Source organism: Rhincodon typus, chromosome 22 (assembly GCF_021869965.1).
Source record: "Rhincodon typus isolate 14 chromosome 22, sRhiTyp1.1, whole genome shotgun sequence".
Lineage (NCBI taxonomy): Eukaryota > Metazoa > Chordata > Chondrichthyes > Orectolobiformes > Rhincodontidae > Rhincodon > Rhincodon typus.
The window spans coordinates 1,666,641-1,686,858 of NC_063353.1; the positions used below are offsets into that span (position 1 = coordinate 1,666,641).

Below are 20,218 nucleotides of genomic sequence, written 5' to 3' on the forward strand. Positions count from 1 at the left end.
GGCTTGAGGTGGGAGCAGGGGATAGGTGGGAGGAAGGACAGGTTAGGAAGGCGGGGACAAGCTGGGCTGGTTTTTAGGATGCGGTAGGGGGAAGGGGAGATTTTGAAGCTTGTGAAGTCCACATTGATACCACTGGGTTGCAGGGTTCCCAAGCGGAATATGAGGTGCTGTTCCTGCAACCTTCGGGTGGCATCATTGTGGCACTGCAGGAGGCCCATGATGGGAGTCCTCCCAGTCGCAAACCATTTCAACTCCCCCTCCCATTCCTCAGACGACACCTCCAAGTCGTGAACCATTTCAACTCCCCCTCCCATTCCTCAGACGACACCTCCCAGTTGCGAACCATTTCAATTCCCCCTCCCATTCCTCAGACGACATGTCCATCCTGGGCCTCCTGCAGTGCCACAACGATGCCACCCGAAGGTTGCAGGAACAGCACCTCATATTCCGCTTGGGAACCCTGCAGCCCAATGGTATCGATGTGGACTTCACAAGCTTCGAAATCTCCCCTCCCCCTACCGCATCCCAAAACCAGCCCAGCTTGTCCCTGCCTCCCTAACCTGTCCTTCCTCCCACCTATCCCCTCCTTCCACTTCAAGCCCCACCCCCGTCTCCTACCTACTAATCTCATCCTGCCCCCTTGACCTGTCCGTCCTCCCTGGACTGACCTATCTCCTCCCTACCTGCCCACCCACACTCACTTTTACTGGCTCCATCCCCGCCTCTTTGACCTGTCTGTCTCCTCTCCAACTATCTTCTCCTCTATCCATCTTCTGTCCGCCTCCCCCTATTTATTTCAGAACCCCCTTCCCCTCCCCCATTTCTGAAGAAGGGTCTAGCCGAAACGTCAGCCTTCCTGCTCCCCTGATGCTGCTTGGCCTGCTGTGTTCATCTAGCTCTACACCTTGTTATCTCAGATTCTCCAGCATCTGCAGTTCCTACTACCCCTCTCAATCTTCTCTCCTCCAAAGAAAACAAACTGAGTTTACCCAGCCTTTCTTCATAGCTAAAGTGCTCCACACAAGGCAACATCCTGGTGACTCTCCTCTACACCCCGTCTAATGCAATCACATCTTCCCTGTAGTGTGATGACCAGAATTGCATGTACTACTTCCAGCTCTTGCCATTCAAAGTTTTGTACAACCCCAACATAATCTCCCTGCTCTTATAATCTGTGCCTCAACCAATAATGTCAAGTATTCTGTACGCCTTTTTAACTACCCTATTAACCTGTCCTGCTGCCTTCAGAGATCTGTGGACAAGTATCCCAAAATCGCCCTGTTCTTCTGGACTTCATAGTGCCCTGCCATGGAATGAGTTTACTCTGGAGAATCATTTCCTTTGTATTTATAGATGCAAAAACATGCCTAAATTTTAAATTTCATGTTATAAGACATGGGCCCCTCTGAAACTTGCTGTTAGAATCCTTATTAAATGATGCGCTTTTTGCTGAAAGTGTTTGAATTCACTTCCAAGCAACTCCTACAGCATCACTGTTGATGTTTCAATTTAATAGTGCAGGAATGAAAGAGCAGGAACAATATTCAACTGGATCATAACAATGTGATTTGTTACATAAAATATTACAAGTGCCATATGTCAATTCTATGGATAAAAATAAAATTAAAACTAGTACCTGGTCAAAAATCAGTTTCTGAGCTGAAACACACAGATTAATTTTTTCCTGCATTGCAGCTTCTTTTGAGTTACACAACGTTTCTGACTTTCTTAAATCACTGAGCTGCAGAAAAGCTTGAGCAAGAATCATTTGGGCCCTAGGTGAAAGAAACTGTCTTGCACTCAGTAGATTTATTATTTCCTGTTAATGGAGTAAAACACAAAAAATGCAAATTTTAAAAACAAATATAAAACAATATTAAATGTAAAACAGGACAGAGCAAAATTTTAAAAATGTCACAGCTCTTGGATAAAAATGAATGCATTTCCATTTCTGACTATGTTTCAATGGTCAGTGCTTCAGAATGTGAGGGGCTGGGCACACAATGGAAATCCTAGAGCAGAGGTCAGTTTTTTAATATGTAACCCATGCAATTTTCTATCCATTAAAATTCAATATAATATTGTGAACTTATAAATATTGCTTCTATACCAATATCGTATAATCTGAGGGTGACCTCCTGTCCTCCCATAATACAATTTGAAACAGAAGGTATTAGTCATAAAATTTCAAGGTGGTTGGAAGTACTTTGTAATTGACTTCTGAGGCACATTAACGTCTGGTATGAATCACTACAGCCAATATTTAAGAATGTCAGGCGATCTAAATCGGGTCAAAGTAGATAAAAGCTTGGGAAGCACTGCTCTCTGGTAAGCAGTATATAGAGGGTCCTACTCGGAAAGGGACAAAATGCGACTCACTCTTGGGAGATAGGCAAGACAGGTGACTGAGGTGACAGTGGGGAGCATTTTGGGACCAATGACCATAGTTCTACTAATTTTAAAATAGTTATGGAGTGGGACAAAACTCGTCCACAAGTTCTAAACTGGGGCAAGGCGAATTTTGATGGAATTAGATGGGAGATTGCAGGGGTTGATTGGAGTAGTTTGTTTGCAGGCAAAAGGACGTCCGGCAAGTGGGAGGCCTTTAAAAGTGTGATAGCTAGAGTTCAAGGTCTATATGTACCTGTGAGGGTGAAGGGAAAGGTTGGCAGGAGTACAGAACCCTGGATGTCAAGAGATATTTGAGGCTTTAACCAGAAAAAAGGAGGCATGGCGACTGGGATTAAGGGAATTCTTAGAGGTATATAGGGGATACAGGAGTTTACTGAAGAAGGAAATCAGAAAGGCGAAAAGGGGACACGAGATAGCTTTGGCTGAGATTAGGGTGAATCCAAAGAGATTCTTTAAGTACGTTACAGGAAAAAGAATAATTAGAGAGTGAATGGGACCCCTTAAGGACCAAAGTGGACATGTATCTGTGGAACCACAAGAGATGGGCGAGGTCCTCAGTGAATATTTCTCCTTTGTGTTTACTGTGGAGAAAGACACGAAGACTTGGGAACTTGGGGAAGTTAGTGGCAAAACTTGGGAACAGTCCATAATCACAGTACAGTAGCTGTGGGAAGTATTAGAATGTATGAAGGTGGATAAATCTCCTGGTCCTGACCAGATATATCCAGGAACCCCGCAAGAGACTAGAGAGGAAATTGCAGGGGCCCTGGCTGATATATTTGCATCATCATTAGCCACGGGTGAGGTCCTGGAAAACTGGAGGGTAGTGTGCCCTTATTCATGAAGGGCTGCAAAGAAAAACCTGGGAATTATACTCCAGTAAGCCTATTACCTGTGGTAGGTAAGTTACTTGAGAAGATTCTGAGGGATAAGATTTATATGCATTTGGAAAGACAGAGTTTGATTAGGAATAGTCAGCATGGCATCGTGTGTGAGAAATCATGCCTCACAAATTTGTTAGAGTGCTTTCATGAAGTGACCAGGAAGGTTGATGAGGGCAGGGTGGTAGACATAGTCTACATGGATTTCAGTAAGGCCTTTGATAAGGTTCCACATGGTAGGCTGCTCTGGAAGGTTAAATCACATGGAATACAGGGACAGCTGGCAAATTGGTTACACAATTGGCTTGATGGTAGGAAGCAGTGAGTAGTAGTGGAAGGATGCTTGTCGAATTGGAGGCTGTGACTAGTGGTGTGCGTCAGGGGTTGGTGCTGGGCCCATTGCTGTTCGTTATCTATATCAATGATTTGGATTAGAATGTACACGGCATGATTAGTAAATTCATGGACTGTGAGGAAGGTTATCAGAAATTGCAGCAGGATCTTGATCAGTTAGGGAAGTGGGCCAAGAAATGACAAAAGACTTTCAATATAGATAAGTGTGAGATGTGTATTTTGGAAAGTCAAATCAAGGTAGGAGTTTCAACGATGAGTGGTAGAGCCTTAAGAAGTGTAGTGGTTCAGAAGGACCTTGGAGTTCAGGTGCACGGTTCTCTGAAAGTGGAGTCACAGGTAGACAGGGCAGTGAAGAAGGCTTTTGGCTTCATCAGTTAGGGCATTGAGTATAGAAGTTGAGTAGTTATGTTGCAGTTGTACAGGACGTAGGTGAGGCCACACTTGGAGTATTGTGTTCAGTTTTGGTCACCTTGCTACAGGAAGGATGTTAAGCTGAAGAGAGTGCAGAAGAAATTTACAAGGATGTTTCCAGGACTCAAGGGACTGAGCTATAGGGAGAGATTGGACAAGCGAGAACATTTTTCTTCAGAGAGTATAAGACTGAGGGGGGATCTTATAGAAGTGTATAAGATCAGGAGAGGCATGGATAGGGTGAATGCACTCAGTCTTTTGTCCAGAGTTGGGGAATCAAGGACTAGTGGGCATCAGTTTAAGGTAAGAGGGGAAAGAATACACAGGAACCTGAGGGGTAACTTTTTTTACGTAGAGAGTGGGTACGCATATGGAATGAGCTGCCAGCGGAATTGGTTGGGGCTGGTACATTAACAGCAATTAAAAGGCATTTAGACGAATACATGGACAGGAAGGGTTTAGAAGGATATGGGCCAAGTGCAGGGAAATGTGGTCGGAATGGACCAGTTTAAGCCGGAGGGCCTGTCTTATGCTGTAAGACTCTATGACTCCAAGTGTTTCCTTCGCTAGGTAAGGAGGCTGCAGCTGCACACAATATTCCAGATGCAGTCCCATCAAAGCTGTATATAACTGGATTAAGCCATTTTTGCTTCTGCACTGAAATTCCCTTCGCCTTCCTAATTGATTGCTGCACCTGCATACTAGCTTTTAGTGACTAATCAACAAAGACAGCTAAATCCCTTTGGACCACCACATTCTCATGCTGTAACACTTAAGAAATATTCTGCCTTTCAGTTTCTTCTATCAAATTAGATGACTTCACATTTATAGGAAGGTGAAGACCTAACTTTCTGGGGACCCAAGTTTGAATCCTGCCATGACATCTGGAATTAAGAGTCTAATGATAGCCATGAATCCATTGTCAATTGTCAGAAAAAAACTCATCTCATTCACTAGTATCCTATAGGGAAGGAAACTGCCATCCTTACCTGCTCTGGCCTACAGATGATTCCAGACCCACGGCAATGCAAATGACTCTCAACTGCCCTCTGGGCAATTAGGAATAAGCAATAAATGCTGGCCTGGCCAGCGATGCCCTCATCCCATGAATGATTTTTTTAAAAAATTATTCACATATTCCTTCTGTCATGTTCTTACCTGTTCACTTATGCAGTCCAAGTTCACTTTGAGGCTTCCTTGCTCTCAAATTAAATTCCCACCAAGTTTTGTCATCCAAAAATTTGGAAATAATCCAGTTGATGAGCACATCCAAATTATTTGTACAAATTGCAAACAGTTGGGACCCAAAGACTGATTCTTGAGGTACCACACCAGTAACAGCCTTCCATCCTGAGAATGACTCATTTATTCTTACTCTCTGCTTTCTGTCTATTGACCAATTCGCAATCCATACTAGTATATGACACACAGTCCCACATGCTCAAACATTTTTTACTAGCCTCCTGTGTTGGACCTTATCAAAAGGCTTCTTAAAAATCCAAATAAATCAAATGCACCTGTCTTCCTATATCTATGCTACAAGCTACACCCTCATAAAATTCCAAAAGATCTGTCGAATATGATTTCCCCTTCATAAATCCATGATTATGCTGCCAAAGTGTGTCATTAGTTTCAAGTTATTTCCAGTTGGAAATACTATGGCGACAAGATCAAGTCAGAAGCTAAGAATTCTGTGACAAGGAACTGTCTCCCCACAGTCTGCTTACCATCTACAAGACACTAGTCAGGAGTGTGATGAAATACTCTCCACTTGCTTGGATGGGTGCAGCTCCAACAACACTCAAGAAGATTGACACCATCCAGGACAAAGCAACCTGCTTAATTGGCAACCCATCGACCATCTTCAGCATTCATTCCCTCTACTGGTGGTGCACAATAGCAGCAATGTATATCATCTACAACACACACTGCAATAACTCATCAAGGATCCTTTGAAAACACTTTCAAAATGGCAGTGTTTGCTGACTCTGGAATTGCAGAGCAACTTATTTGGAAGCAGTTGGACCAAGGAAGGGAATAGGTGGTCAGGGGGAGGTGAGTGGGAAGGAAACAAGCCAGGCATGGGATGTAGGGGAAGAATGGGAGAAACAGTGGTTGGGGTGGGGCGGGGGGTGTGTGGTGGTGGAGGCAGTGGGGAGATCAGGCAGGGGGATAATCACAAAAATAAAAACCAGGAAATATACCTAGTACCAGCAAAGTAGCAACAGGAAATTGCCAGAGCATAAGTGCTGGAGATTTATCAGCAGCTTCTCAACAGGAGACCATGACAGTTAGGGGCTATGGTCCCAAGTCTAAGAGGGGTGGGGACAGGTAACCAGGGAGGTAGAACTGAAGGGATCCCAGAGGGACCCATGATGGAGGAGCTGTTTTTTATTAGAGTACTTCAGATGGGTCAGTTTTTGTCCAATGTGTGCAGGAGGGTTTCCTGACACAGTATGTAGATAGGCCAACAAGAGGCGAGGCCACATTGGATTTGGTACTGGGTAATGAACCAGGCCAGGTGTTAGATTTGGAGGTAGGAGAGCACTTTGGTGATAGTGACCACAATTCGGTTACGTTTACTTTAGCGATGGAAAGGGATCGGTATATAAAGCAGGGCAAGAGTTATAGCTGGGGGAAAGGCAATTATGAGGCGATGAGGCAAGATTTAGGATGCATAGGATGGAGAAGGAAACTGCAGGGGCTGGGCACAATTGAAATGTGGAGCTTGTTCAAGGAACAGCGTGTCCTTGAGAAGTATGTACCTGTCAGGCAGGGAGGAAGTGGTTGAGCGAGGGAACCGTGGTTTACTAAAGAAGTTGAATCTCTTGTCAAGAGGAAGAAGGAGGCTTATGTAGAGATGAGGTGTGAAGGCTCAGTGAGGGCGCTTGAGAGTTACAAGTTAGCCAGGAAGGACCTAAAGAGAGAGCTAAGAAGAGCCAGGAGGGGACATGAGAAGTCTTTAGCAGGTAGGATCAAGGAAAACCCTAAAGCTTTCTATAGGTATGTCAGGAATAAAAGAATGACTAGAGTAAGATTGGGGCCGGTCAAGGACAGTAGTGGGAAGTTGTGCATGGAGTCCGAAGAGATAGGAGAGGTGCTAAATGAATATTTTTTGTCAGTATTCACACAGGAAAAAGACAATGTAGTCGAGGAGAATACTGAGATACAGTCTATTAGACTAGACGGGATTGAGGTTCATAAGGAGGAGGTGTTAGCAATTCTGGAAGGTGTGAAAATAGATAAGTCCCCTGGGCCGGATGGGATTTATCCTAGGATTCTCTGGGAAGCTAGAGAGGAGATTGCAGAGCCTTTGGCTTTGATCTTTATGTCGTCATTGTCTTCAGGAATAGTGCCAGAAGACTGGAGACTAGCAAATGTTGTCCCCTTGTTCAAGAAGGGGAGTAGAGACAACCCTGGTAATTATAGACCAGTGAGCCTTACTTCGGTTGTGGGTAAAGTGTTGGAAAGGATTATAAGAGATAGGATTTATAATCATCTAGAAAAGGAATAATTTGATTAGGGATAGTCAACACGGTTTTGTGAAGGGTAGGTCGTGCCTCACAAACCTTATTGAGTTCTTCCAGAAGGTGACCAAACAGGTGGATGAGGGTAAAGCGGTTGATGTGGTGTATTTGGATTTCAGTAAAGCGTTTGATAAGGTTCCCCATGGTAGGCTATTGCAGAAAATACGGAGGCATGGGATTGAGGGTGATTTAGCGGTTTGGATCAGAAATTGGCTAGCTGTAAGAAGACAGAGGGTGGTGGTTGATGGGAAATGTTCATCCTGGTGGTGTACCTCAAGGATCTGTTTTGGGGCCACTGCTGTTTGTCATTTTTATAAATGACCTGGATGAGGGCGTAGAAGGATGGGTTAGTAAATTTGCGGATGACACCAAAGTCGGTGGAGTTGTGGATAGTGCAGAAGGATGTTGTAGGTTACAGAGGGACATAGATAAGCTGCAGAGCTGGGCTGAGAGGTGGCAAATGGAGTTTAATGCGGAAAAGTGTGAGGTGATTCACTTTGGAAGGAGTAACAGGAATACAGAGTACTGGGCTAAAGGTAAGATTCTTGGTAGTGTGGATGAGCAGAAAGATCTCGGTGTCCATGTGCATAGATCACTGAAAGTTGCCACCCAGGTTGATAGCGTTGTTAAGAAGGCATACAGTATGTTAGGTTTTATTCGTAGAGGGATTGAGTTTCGGAGCCATGAGGTCATGTTGCAGCTGTACAAAACTCTGGTGCGGCCGCACTTGGAGTATTGCGTACAGTTCTGGTCACCGCATTATAGGAAGGATGTGGAAGCATTGGAAAGGGTGCAGAGGAGATTTACCAGGATGTTGCCTGGTATGGAGGGAAGGTCTTATGAGGAAAGGCTGAGGGTCTTGAGGCTGTTTTCGTTAGAGAGAAGAAGGTTAAGAGGTGACTTGATAGAAACATACAAGATGATCAGAGGATTAGATAGGGTGGACAGTGGGAGCCTTTTTCCTCGGATGGTGATGGCTAGCACGAGGGGACATAGCTTTAAATTGAGGGGTGATAGATATAGGACAGATGTCAGAGGTAGGTTCTTTGGTTCTTTACTCAGAGAGTAGTAAGGGCGTGGAATGCCCTGCCTGCAAAAATAGTAGACTCGCCCACTTTAAGGGCATTTAAATGGTCATTGGATAAACATATGGATGATAATGGAATAGTTTAGGTTAGATGGGCTTCAGATTGGTTTCACAGGTCGGCGCAACATCGAGGGCCGAAGGGCCTGTACTGCGCTGTAATGTTCTATGTTCTATGTTCTACAAGAAGCCTTAAATGAAATTGTGGCCAGAAGTCACCTGACTTCTCTTGAGGATTAACATTGAACAGTCTTTTGGTGGAACCAATTTATGCTTATCCCAAGAAGAATCACAAAAGACATCTGAAATTCTATAAGGTTCAATTAGGAAAACAACTGCATGTTCTAAATATATGAAAATTCATAGTGATCATTCAAAGCAATTCTCGCTTGATTGACATCTTGCCTTTATGTGGAACAATGACTCATTATCTTTGTTGATAGTAGTCATGTGTTTAAAGTCTGGCTGAGAACATCCATTCTGTGCAGAGACCTCAGGAGAACCTAGAAAGGCAATTCGAGCCACAGCTGTCAACTGAATTAACTCAATGCTGTCTAAGGTCTTTGCCAATTAGATTAGGTCTGGTCTGGGACCAGTGATTCACCTCGACCAAACCTGTGTTGTACCTAGCAGCACAATCTCTGAGAGCTTCACACTCCTCAGGGATATGATGCCTACATGTAGGACAGGGGGGCAGATGCCTGCCTCATTAGCCTGGACGAGAAGGAGGCCTTTGAGAGGATATCGCATACCTACATGTGAGACATGCTCTCCAAAATGGGCTTTGGGGAGGGAACCCGCAGTTGGATCTAACTATTCTACACCAACATCATTAGTGCAGTCTCAATCAATGGGTGGGAACCAGAAAGTTTCCTGATCAGATCTGGAGTCAGTCAGGACTACCCCTTCTTTCCTGCCTTGTTTGTGTGTTATATAGAGCCTTTTGCTGAGTCCATCAGGAAGGTTGCGAGCCTGAGATGGGTGTCTATTCCAGGCAGCAGGATCTGCAGGTCAAAGCCTCCCTGTACATGGATGATGTTGCCGTTTTCTACTCAGATCTGCTGTCAGTGGCCAGACTCATGCGCATCTGCGACCAGTTCAAACTGGCCTCGGGAGTCAAGGTAAATCAAGGCGAGAACGAGGCCATGTTCTTTGGGAACTGGGCTGACTAATCCTTTAGCCCCTTCACCATCAGAACAAATTACCTGAAGGTATATTGACTATGGTTCAGAGGGGCTGAGGTATACACAAAATCTTGGGAGGAGTAAATTGCCAAGGTGAGGCAGAAACTGGTCTTTTGGAAGCACCACTCCCTCTCCATTGCAGGTAGAATCCTGGTCATGAGTTGTGAGGCACTCTTTCTGTTGTTGTACACAGTGCAGGTCTGGCCCATTCCCCAAACCTGCACTATTGTAGTCATCGAGGCATCTTCCACTTCATCGTTTTCATGCCTGTGTACAAAGCTCTGGATAATTGCCGGCGGCGGGGGGAGCGGTGCGGTGGGGTGGTGGTGGTGGTGGGAGGGGGACTGTACCCAACGCCACCCTCATTCTGATCGCCTCCTTTGTGTGTGCAGCTGAATCAAGCAATGCGTCGGCCCTCAGTATGCAAATACCAAGTGTCACTATGTACTGAGGTTCTAACTGTCCCAGGTGCTGCGAAGGGTGGGATTGGCCTCATTGCCAAGGAACGCTCCAAGTAGTTGGGCCGTTCCATATCACCTGTTCTTCATGGAGAAATTTGCAAAGAAAAACATCTTTGACCACAAGTCCATCAGGAAGTGGTCAGCATGTACTGTCCTCGAGACCTTGTGGGAAAAGGAGAAGGTTTATCCTGTTGTGTGGTTCCCTGTACAGACTGTCAAAGTCATTTGGCAGAATGCCTCATCACCAGAACTTTCCAGAAGCACCAAGACATCACTTGACTGGTGGTGAGATGGGATCCTTCTTGTACGCCTGGTCTGCTCTCATACAGACTGCGGAGGTCTAGAAACTGTCACACATTTCCTGCTGGAATGTGTCTTTACAAGAAAGTCTGGAGAAAGATTCAGTCCTTTTTGTTGAGGTTCGTCTTGAGCAGCTCTGTGACACAGGACTGTGTGCTCTTTGGTCTGTTCCCCAGGATGAACATCAAGACAAACATCGACTGCACCTGGAGGACTGTCAACTTGGTGAAAGACACTCTTTGGTCTGCCCAAAACTTGTTGGTCTTTCAGAGCAAGGAGTTGACACCAACCGAATGTCGCAGACTGGTACACACAAGATCCAGGAATATGTGCTCAGGGATGCACTAAAGCCTGGGGCAGCTGTTGCCAAGGCACAGTGGGGAAAGACAACCATCCATTTATGCTGAAGTAAATGGGGACCTTTTCAGTTACCGGACCCTCCCATTGCCTCAAATATATGTGAATATAATTCTGCACAAGTAAGAAATGCCTTTGGGTTTGTTTGTTGGGTAGAGTCAAACTCCAATGTTTATTTGGAACAAAAACAGAAGTTACTGGAAAAACTCAGCAGGTCTGGCAGCATCTGTGAAGAAAAATCAGTATTAATGTTTCGGGTCCAGTGACCCTTCCTCAGAACTGATGTTAACTCGGAAAATATCGGTTTTTATGCAGAACATAAGATGGGGGGAAGGGGTAAGGAGTAAACAACAGGTGGGGATAGAGCCCAAAGAGAAAGAAGAACAGTTGGACAGACAAAGGAGTGGATAACGATCTGGCTAGGAAGGTGAATAGCTGTTAATGGAGATTGTTAGTGGCTAACAATAGGTAGAGTGTAATGGCAGACTATATGACAACAAAGTCTGGTGTGTGGGGTAGGAGGCTAGGACATGGGAGAGTTCAGGCCCTAAAATTATTGAACTCAACATTGAATCCAGAGGGCTGCAGGGTTCCAAGTGGAAAACAAGGTGTTGTTATTCCAACTTGTGCTGAGCTTCGCTGGAACACTGCAGCAAGCCTGAGACAGAGATGTTGGCCAGGGAACAGGGTGGTGTGTTAAAGTGGCAGGCGACTGGAAGCAGTGTTTGTTTGTTTCCTTCATATGCTACTGTGCAGAATTGAACTCGTTAGTAACTATGTGTATAAAGATTTTTTATGAATAAAGTTTATTTTTGAATTTAAAAAAGACTGTGAACAGTATGTGAAAGCTGGTTCTCTGTCACTGGGAGTCACAGAGGAAGATGTACAGAAATAATCTCAGTTGTCGTAGAACTAAACCTGGGCACCCTTCAAGTGTTGTGCCAGCAGAACCAGTAATGAAAAAGGATAGTCACTTGCTCCTCAAAGCTGCTCTACCTATTGCATCAACTTATAATGGCTAACTCTGACTACTGAACTACAGAAGATATCAACATAATTCTTCAACCCTTCACTCTTGACAACCAACATTTCATGTGCAATCTACAGATCTGCAACAACCTCTTAAAGGACTGAACTGAATTTAATCTTTATAATGTTATTTATCGTACCTCCTTATAATTCCTGTATGTATTTAGTTAATAACTTCAACTACTTTTACTTAAGCAACTTACAGTAGTGTAACAAACCAACCTTCACTGGTTTCAGACTAAAGCTTTGCTGCTAGTTTATTCCAAATTGAATCAGTTACATATTGAAAAACATTTACACACATTTTCTTAGTTCACAGACCACTTTGAATGATGAAATATCTTATGACCACTCCACGCATGTCTGCAGCACCATGGATTTGTGTAGCTCATTCATCACCCTTTTTTGATTGTTTGAGTCTTCCAATTAAAAAAAATCAGAACAAAGCTTTAGTTTTAAACAAGATCAAAGGTTTGCTTATTATATAATTATTGCTGAAAATTATGAAATAAAAAACATAAGTTAGTTGATAAAATACAGATACAGAAATTAAAAGTAGATATGAATGAAATATATTTATAAAGATGAAATTCAGATCAGTCCATTATCATTGCAACATTGTTACTTGCATGTGGATTCACAAAAGAGTTGTAAACTTGAAGTCATAATTCAGCAACTTTAATTGCTTCTCTAGCTGAAGAGTTGGAAGTTGCATGTAGAGTTGGGATCAGTAGGTACAGCAGGCTTTGAGTGTGAGAAAAATGGTTTCTTGTTCCTCATTAGTTCTGCAGTTACAGTACCTGGAGGCTGCTTGTAGTCTATTGGCAGAATTGTGGTTGATTTATGAAGACCTTTTCATTTTGAGATGAGAACTCCCTCTATTGAACTTAGCCATTGTACCTAAGAAATGCCTGCAGCAATCCTCTCAGAAATCCGTTCCCCCTCTCTTTACAACCTGGACTTAGATTCATCAGTATTTTCAGACATTGCAATCTTAATCTGGACATTCCCGCTTATTGTTTTCCCTGCTCTCCAAGTGCACAGGTTCAGTACTTCCCTTCCACTGAACATGTGACCTTCAATGCTCATGTGTTCAATTTCTAAATTTTGTCAGGGAACATGTCTAGAAATCTATAGGTTTGTATCATTTTGCATACCTTTGAGATTTATTTATTCTTGCAATTTCCTTTCATTACATTTGTCTCAAATTCTTGATATTTGCTGTTATATGGCACTGGAGTGAATTAAGCGACAACCAGTGCTCATTTGTCTACGTACTGATGGAAACAAGCACATTCTCAGATCCAAAACAACTGAGATGGTGAAAGTGCAACACAGAACATCACAAATCTTGATGAAGATTCAAAGACATAACAAGCATTGCCACAAGCATCTTCTTCAAAGATCACAGAAACAACAACCAAAGGAGATACAAAAACAGAAGTTGCTGGAAGCTCAGCAGGTCTGGCAGCATCTATAAAGAAAAAATCAGAGTTAACGTTTCGGATCCGGTAACCCTTCCTCAGAACGTTCTGAGGAAGGGTCACTGGACTGAAACATTAACTCTGCTTTATCTCCACAGATGCTGCCAACTGCTGAGTTTCTCCAGCAATTTCTGTTTTTGTTTTCAAAATCTACTGTAACTCCAGGATAACTATTAAACTGACCCTTCTCCTCTCACCACTGATAACCCCCACCCCCAACTACAACACCCCACCAACAGTCCCTAGCGCAGACCCACAATTTCTCACTCTGACCCAATAACTCCCCACCCTGATCAACCGTGGACATTAACCCTGAACACGCCGCAACCCGACATGACCTGCCCCCACAACTTCCCTCTGACCTGATTGCCAAACTACCATCAGCCCTCATCCACTTATCTGTCAGTTTATCCCCTCACCAGCACGTGCATAATACTCTGCTTCCCATTTGGCAGCTGTGCCCTTCACTTACCAGGCACCGTACACCCATACCTAACACCTGTGTACTTGCACCCATCAGACACCACACCCCTTCACTTACCTTACATACTTACCTTTTTACAGAAGCTGTCAAAGTGGTTGAAGGACATTTAAACCACAGAATATACCACATTCTGCTGAAAAGGGGACACAGTTTCAATGCTGATGCCCTTTTGCAGGCTGCAATGATTCGTACAAACATACAAATCGAGAGCAGAAGTAGGACAACTGATGCTCTGCCATTCAAGATGATCATGATAGATCTGACTGTAGTTTCAAATGTACATTCCCACATAACCCTGATAACCTTGCACCCCTTGTCTAACAAGAATCTATCCACCTATGCTTTAAAAATATTCAAGGACTCTTGCTTTCTCCACCTTTTCAGGAAGACAGTTCCAAGAATCATGACCGCTCCCCACTCCCCCGATTTTTAAACAATGATCCCTAGTTCTACATCCTTCCATAAGAGGAAACATCCGCTTGTTGAGACCATCACAATTTTTCTTTTACCTTTTTCTTATTTTTAGTTTGGAAATGTGAATTGAACCTTGAACAGCAGCTGGTTTTAGAAAAGAGGAGAAGGGTCCAGACCTGAAACGTCAGCTTTCCTGCTCCTCTGATGCTGCTTGGCCTGCTGTGTTCATCCAGCTCTACAGCTTGTTATCTTAGAACAAAAGATAGATGTTTGCTATTGGGAACTGGTCTGGAAAGATATTGCAGGTTAATTACTGCTTTAAGAATACTGCAGATGATTCGGCACTAAATGTTACACTCAGTACTGGCAGCTGGATGGATGTTGAATGAGTCAACAAAGGGAGGATTGGTGTTGGTCAGCCAACTACAGAGAATGTGAAAAAGAAAGAGAAAAATGGCTGAACTGTTGCTAACTGTGTTTTGGGAAGGAGGCAGTTTTGGATTTTGAAAGCTTCCGGATAATGTTGCTTTGGTTTGCTCCCTCTGGTTTCACTCTTGTTGTGATTTGAACCAGGCTGACCTCGTTGACTATGAGGTCATTGATTGAGGTTGTTAACCCGTGTCAATGAGGAAAGCCCTGGCTGACTAATATAACCAGGCAATCACACGATCACACTGACACTCTCGATGCCTTTAGGAAGAGGTGGGCACCACGGGGGCGTGGGCGTGGAGTGTTTTTTCTCCCTCCTCCAATTCTATTTTGAGTTGATCCCCACCCTCCCCTTCAATTTTTCTTTCACGTGAGCATTGCCCCGGCCAGGGCTGTGCTTGTCACTGGTTCCCTGGCCACATGGGTGTTTTACCTGGTGGTAGAATATTCATAAAGTTATTTATACAACTGGTGTTTTTACTGTGTTTTGCTCCTACACACACACAACACGGGAAAGATAAACACCACTGCTGTAAGCCAGTAGTGTAAGGGAAAAAAACATATAACCAGGAGATTAGAATCTCCTCAGTTCAGGCAACTGAGTCCGAGCTGGATGGCCACAGCCAGTGCACTTGCACCAGTAAGTAAAGGGTGACTTGGTGACAGGATAGCAGCCTCTGTGCAATTATTTCAGTGGCAACGGGAGAAAACAGGACATGCCTTAAGAACATTCGCTTGCAACAGTCATCTTGGAGTTGGGGTGTTGTTGAATGTTATGAGAAGAGAACTCCAGTCCGTAAGAAGTGGGTGACTAATTCTGGAAATCTGCTAAGGCTGTTGGCATTGGCCAGTGACTTCAGAATTTAAGCAAGATGTACAGTCCTATATGTCTATAATACAACCCATCATCCAGGGATTTCACAAGGGCCTGGTATTCATTATGAAAGTGATTATCAAGCTGGCAAATCACAATTTTTTTTTCTTTTTCAGTTTATCCCTTGACTGTGTGTCTGTCTATCTGTCAATGTGAGAGTGGGGGCTTGTTATCAAGGAAGATTGGGTTTAGATCAAAGGTATTAATTAGATCACCTTGCAGTTTATCTATGTTCTGTTAAAGTTACATGAATAATAAATTGTTAATTTTTATTTAAGCTATAAACATGGTGTCCAAGATCTGCTATTTATAAAGATAGTAGAAACTGCTGATGCTGGAGCATCTGAGATAACAAGGTGTAGAGCTGGATGAACACAGCAGGCCAAGCAGCATCAAATGTCAGCTTTCCTGCTCCTCTGATGCTGCTTGACCTGCTGTGTTCATCCAGCTCTATACCTTGTTATCTGCTATTTATAAAGTCTTGTTAGGAATAATTGGGCAGTTTCAAGGGTCATCGAATGTTTAATTTCATTGTTTTACGAATCTGTGATAGTGAGGTTTGACTTGTTGCCCCTGTGTTGTAACACTCTCTACAATGAATTATATTTCTAAAGTCTAACAGTTACAAACATAGCCTGTTCAGACTTTTCTCAGAAAACAATCCTTACATTCCAGGTATTAGTCTCATCAACCTTTTGTGAGCTGCTTCCAATGCATTAACATCTTTCCAAAGGTCAGTGGGGTATGCTTCCTGATCAACACTTCCTGGTGCTCGGACGTAGCAGACCCTGGTGACCCACTGCTCCCCAGACCTAGAATACCTTACAGTAAAATGCTGTCCCTACTACTTACCATGAGAGTTCACCTCTGCCATCCTGACAGCAGTCTACATCTACAGCAGATGTGAAGAATGCCGTGGACTTGATTTACACTGCCACAAACACACTACAGACAAGATTCCCCAAGTCCCTATTTATTGCGACCAGCGATTTCAACCAAGCCAACCTCAAGCAGGTGATGCCAAAATACCAACAACACATCTCCTGCCCCACCAGAGGACTGTACATTCTGGACCACATGCAACACAATCATCAAAGACACCTACTGCTCAATTCCCCCACCAACACTTTGGAAAATCAGATCACAACACTGTGTTCCTCCTCCCAGCTTACAAGCAGAAGCTGTGCAAGAGAATCCTTCACGAGAAGAAGTACAGTGCTGGTCCGAGGCAGCAGAAGACTGTCTCCGGAACTGCTTGGACTCGGTGGACTGAACCATGTTCAAGTGTTCAGCGGAAAACCTAGACAAGTACGCCAACACCAACATGGACGTCATTAACAAATGCGTGGAGGACTGTGTACCAAAACAGTCAATCCAAGCGTTCCCCAATCGTAAACCTTGGATGAACCAGGAAATCCATTCCCTACTGAAGACCAGACATGCAGCATTCAAGATGGGTAACCCGGACCAATACAGAAAATCCAGATATGACCTCCACAAAGCCATCAGGGAGGCCATGAGGCAGTACTTAAGACTGAGATAGATAGGTTCTCGATGAAGGGTTACGGGGAGAAAGCATGAGAATGGGGTTGAGGAACTTATCAACCATGATTGAATGGTGAAGCAGACTCGAAAGGCTGAATGTCCTAATTTCTGCTCCTACGTCTTATGGTCTTACTGGACCAAGTTAGAGGCCCAGACCTACCAAACAGACTTCCACCATCTATGGCAAGCCTAAACGACATATGGGATACAAAATGAAACAGTGTAAGATAGCAGACACATGTGTATGACACATCCCTCCCTGACGCACTCAATGCTTTCTACGCTCGGTTTGAGCAGAATACCACCAACATGGCGACCCCTATCCCAACAGCATCAGACACACCTGTTCCCTCTGTCACTGCTTCAGAGGTCAGATCAGTCTTCCCAGGAGTCAACCCGAAGAAAGCGATAGGCCTAGACTGTGACCCCGGCCAAACACTCGGACCCTGTGTGGACCAACTGGTAGAGGTATTCACCGACACCTTAAGGCCACATTCTCTCTTTGGAACATCAAAAATTAAAACATGGAGTTCCTTTTACTGAGTTACTGACCATCATTCCAATGAAGGTGCTTGTTTGGTGCTGATAACTTTGTGATCTCAAGCAGATAACAAAACAAAAATCACAAACGCATTATTTAAAATCTATATGATACCCTCACCTCTAAAAGTACTTTGATGCGATCCTTATGGCAACCCAGTCGTAAATCAAGCAGGACAGCATTCAGCATAAACTCAGTTTGTGTCTCTACATCACCATAGGCCTTTGCTTCTTCCATCCCGTCTTCACAGAGCCGAGCAGTTTCCAAAAAGTCATCTTCTCCTTAATTATAAAAAGAAAGTTTTTCACAAGGCTAAAGACTTTTTCTTCTGTTCCCCATTTCCTCTTTACTTCTTAGTCCCACTCTCAAACTTTGCTATGACTCAAAGTTAAAGTAACTGATGGGTAATAAATATTTTCAAAAGCAAAACAATAATTTTTCACATGAAATTCACGTGAATAGAAAAAGAATTACACAACAATCAATTAATAATGACACCAATCTTGTGGGTATGAAGTTCTTTCAGTTGCCTACGCAGCCTTTAAAATTTCTAGATTATTCAACCCCTTGCAATTTTCTCCCATCCATTCTTGAAAGGATGTGACCTAATCTTATGAAGGCTGCTGTCTTTTGGTGTCACAATCATGTAGTAATGTTTTGCTTTTGTACTAGATATGATTCTGTGGGCTGCCAAACTATGGGAAAATGAGAGCTGATTCTGTGCTCTCTTGATAGTCACATGTGGTTTCTAGGCAAGAGGCACCCAAAAGTTAGCAAGTCTCCCCTTTTACCAAATCTAAGGACATTAGTAATCGTTGTAGGAAGCTGAGATAAACATACACTCAAGATCAAGGGGGAACTGTTTGGACAAAAGTGAATATCATGAGCAGAATTTGTGTATTCCTTTTTACTGCCCATGACCAGTATCTCTGGTGTGCAAAAAGTATGTTTTCTTTATCCTCAAAGTGAGTTTTAAAATAGTTATTTATTACGATGCGCTTTCCCAAATTTTAAAAAACATTTCACACTCTTAAATACACAAACCTCACATACAGATGAAGTTCAACCAATACGGTTGCAACTTATGATTTGCAACTTTTGTGGCAGACCTGTAGTTCCTTAGATAGAGGTGGTGCTTTAAAGTTAACTGAGGGTCTGATAAACCGAAGGATTCTCAGTAATCTGCATGGTTTCTTATTGTCGAATTTACAGCAGATAGGTTCAAAGGTAAACCTCAAGTTGGAAATTTGAGGGAGAATCTTTCTCCCACTTCCCAGACATCACTGTTACTGGTTGCTAAGATGATTTGCAGCTTCTGCTGGTTTTAAAACAAAATTAGAATGGCCTCCTCATTATTTGACAAGTTCAAGGCCTTTTTTCAAATAAAGGTGGTGTGTTGATTAAACATCCTTAACAGTGTAACACCATGAAAGTCTGAGACAACCATTCAAATTTGAATGAGGGGCTATCCTAATACAATGAGATCCATTCACATTCATTTTACACACACTAAGTTTTGATGTTTCTTTTCATCTATGATGAACCAGAGAGTTGTTTCGAACTCGATACTTCTTATGTTAACCATAATTACAACATAAGAGGCAGGAGCAGAAGTAGGCCATTCAGTCCACCAAGTCTGCTCCACCACGTAATGAGATCTCGGCTGATGTTATAATTCACAACTTACTCCCCAGCCTTTTCTCCATAACTCTGAATTCCCTTACTGACGAGAACTCTTTTGAGATAGACGTGTCCGCTACAGAATTCCAAAGACTCACTACCCTCTAAAAGAAGAAATTCCTCCTTTATTGCAGTCTGAACTGGGTGACCCCTTACTCTGACCCCTCTGGTCCTAGTCCAGTAGATGAAGAAGACACATGATAAAGCACATAGGAGATCCAGAAAGCTAAATTGTATCTATTTGAATGCAACGAGCTTGAGTGGTAAGGCAGGTGAACTTAGAACGTTGATCAGCACGTGGGACAATGCTATTGTTGCAATCACTGAGACATGATTGAAGGAAGGGCTGGACTAGCACCTCAATTTTCCAGGGTATAGACATTTCAGGCAGGATGGCAGGGAGTGGGGTGGTGGAATGTAAGAGAGATGGGAGCATCTCTCTTGGGAAACCATCATTGCAGTAATAGGAAGGACATCCTAGAAAGATCTTCAAATGAGGCCATCTGGGTAGAGCTTACAAAGAAAAAAGGGCGATTACTTTGCTGAAGGTATACTACAGGCCTCGCAAGAAGGAGATAGAGGAGCAGAAATGTAGCAAGTCACAGAAAGGTATGAGACAAATACGGTTATAGTTGTAGGGGATTCAACTTTGCTGTCATAAATTGAGATTGCCTTGGTGTGAAAGGATTATATGGGCTGGAATTTTTAAAGTGATCTTTCTGTATCAATACATAGATAGTTCTACGAGAGATGGTCAGTGCTAGAAC

The 20,218-nt window shown here is 43.4% G+C and overlaps 1 protein-coding gene across 1 annotated transcript in view; it reads right to left on the reverse strand.

Moving 5' to 3' along the window:
- The window catches only part of LOC109929702 (cilia- and flagella-associated protein 54), a 160,714-nt gene that overhangs the window by 72,759 nt on the left and 67,737 nt on the right, over positions 1 to 20,218 (reverse strand). Inside the window, exons 11-12 of the mRNA XM_048610552.1 lie at positions 17,892 to 18,052; positions 1,637 to 1,819 (exon numbers count right to left, since the gene is read on the reverse strand). Of these exons, the coding sequence (XP_048466509.1) occupies positions 1,637 to 1,819; positions 17,892 to 18,052 (344 nt within the window). The remainder of the gene's footprint in view (positions 1 to 1,636; positions 1,820 to 17,891; positions 18,053 to 20,218) is intronic.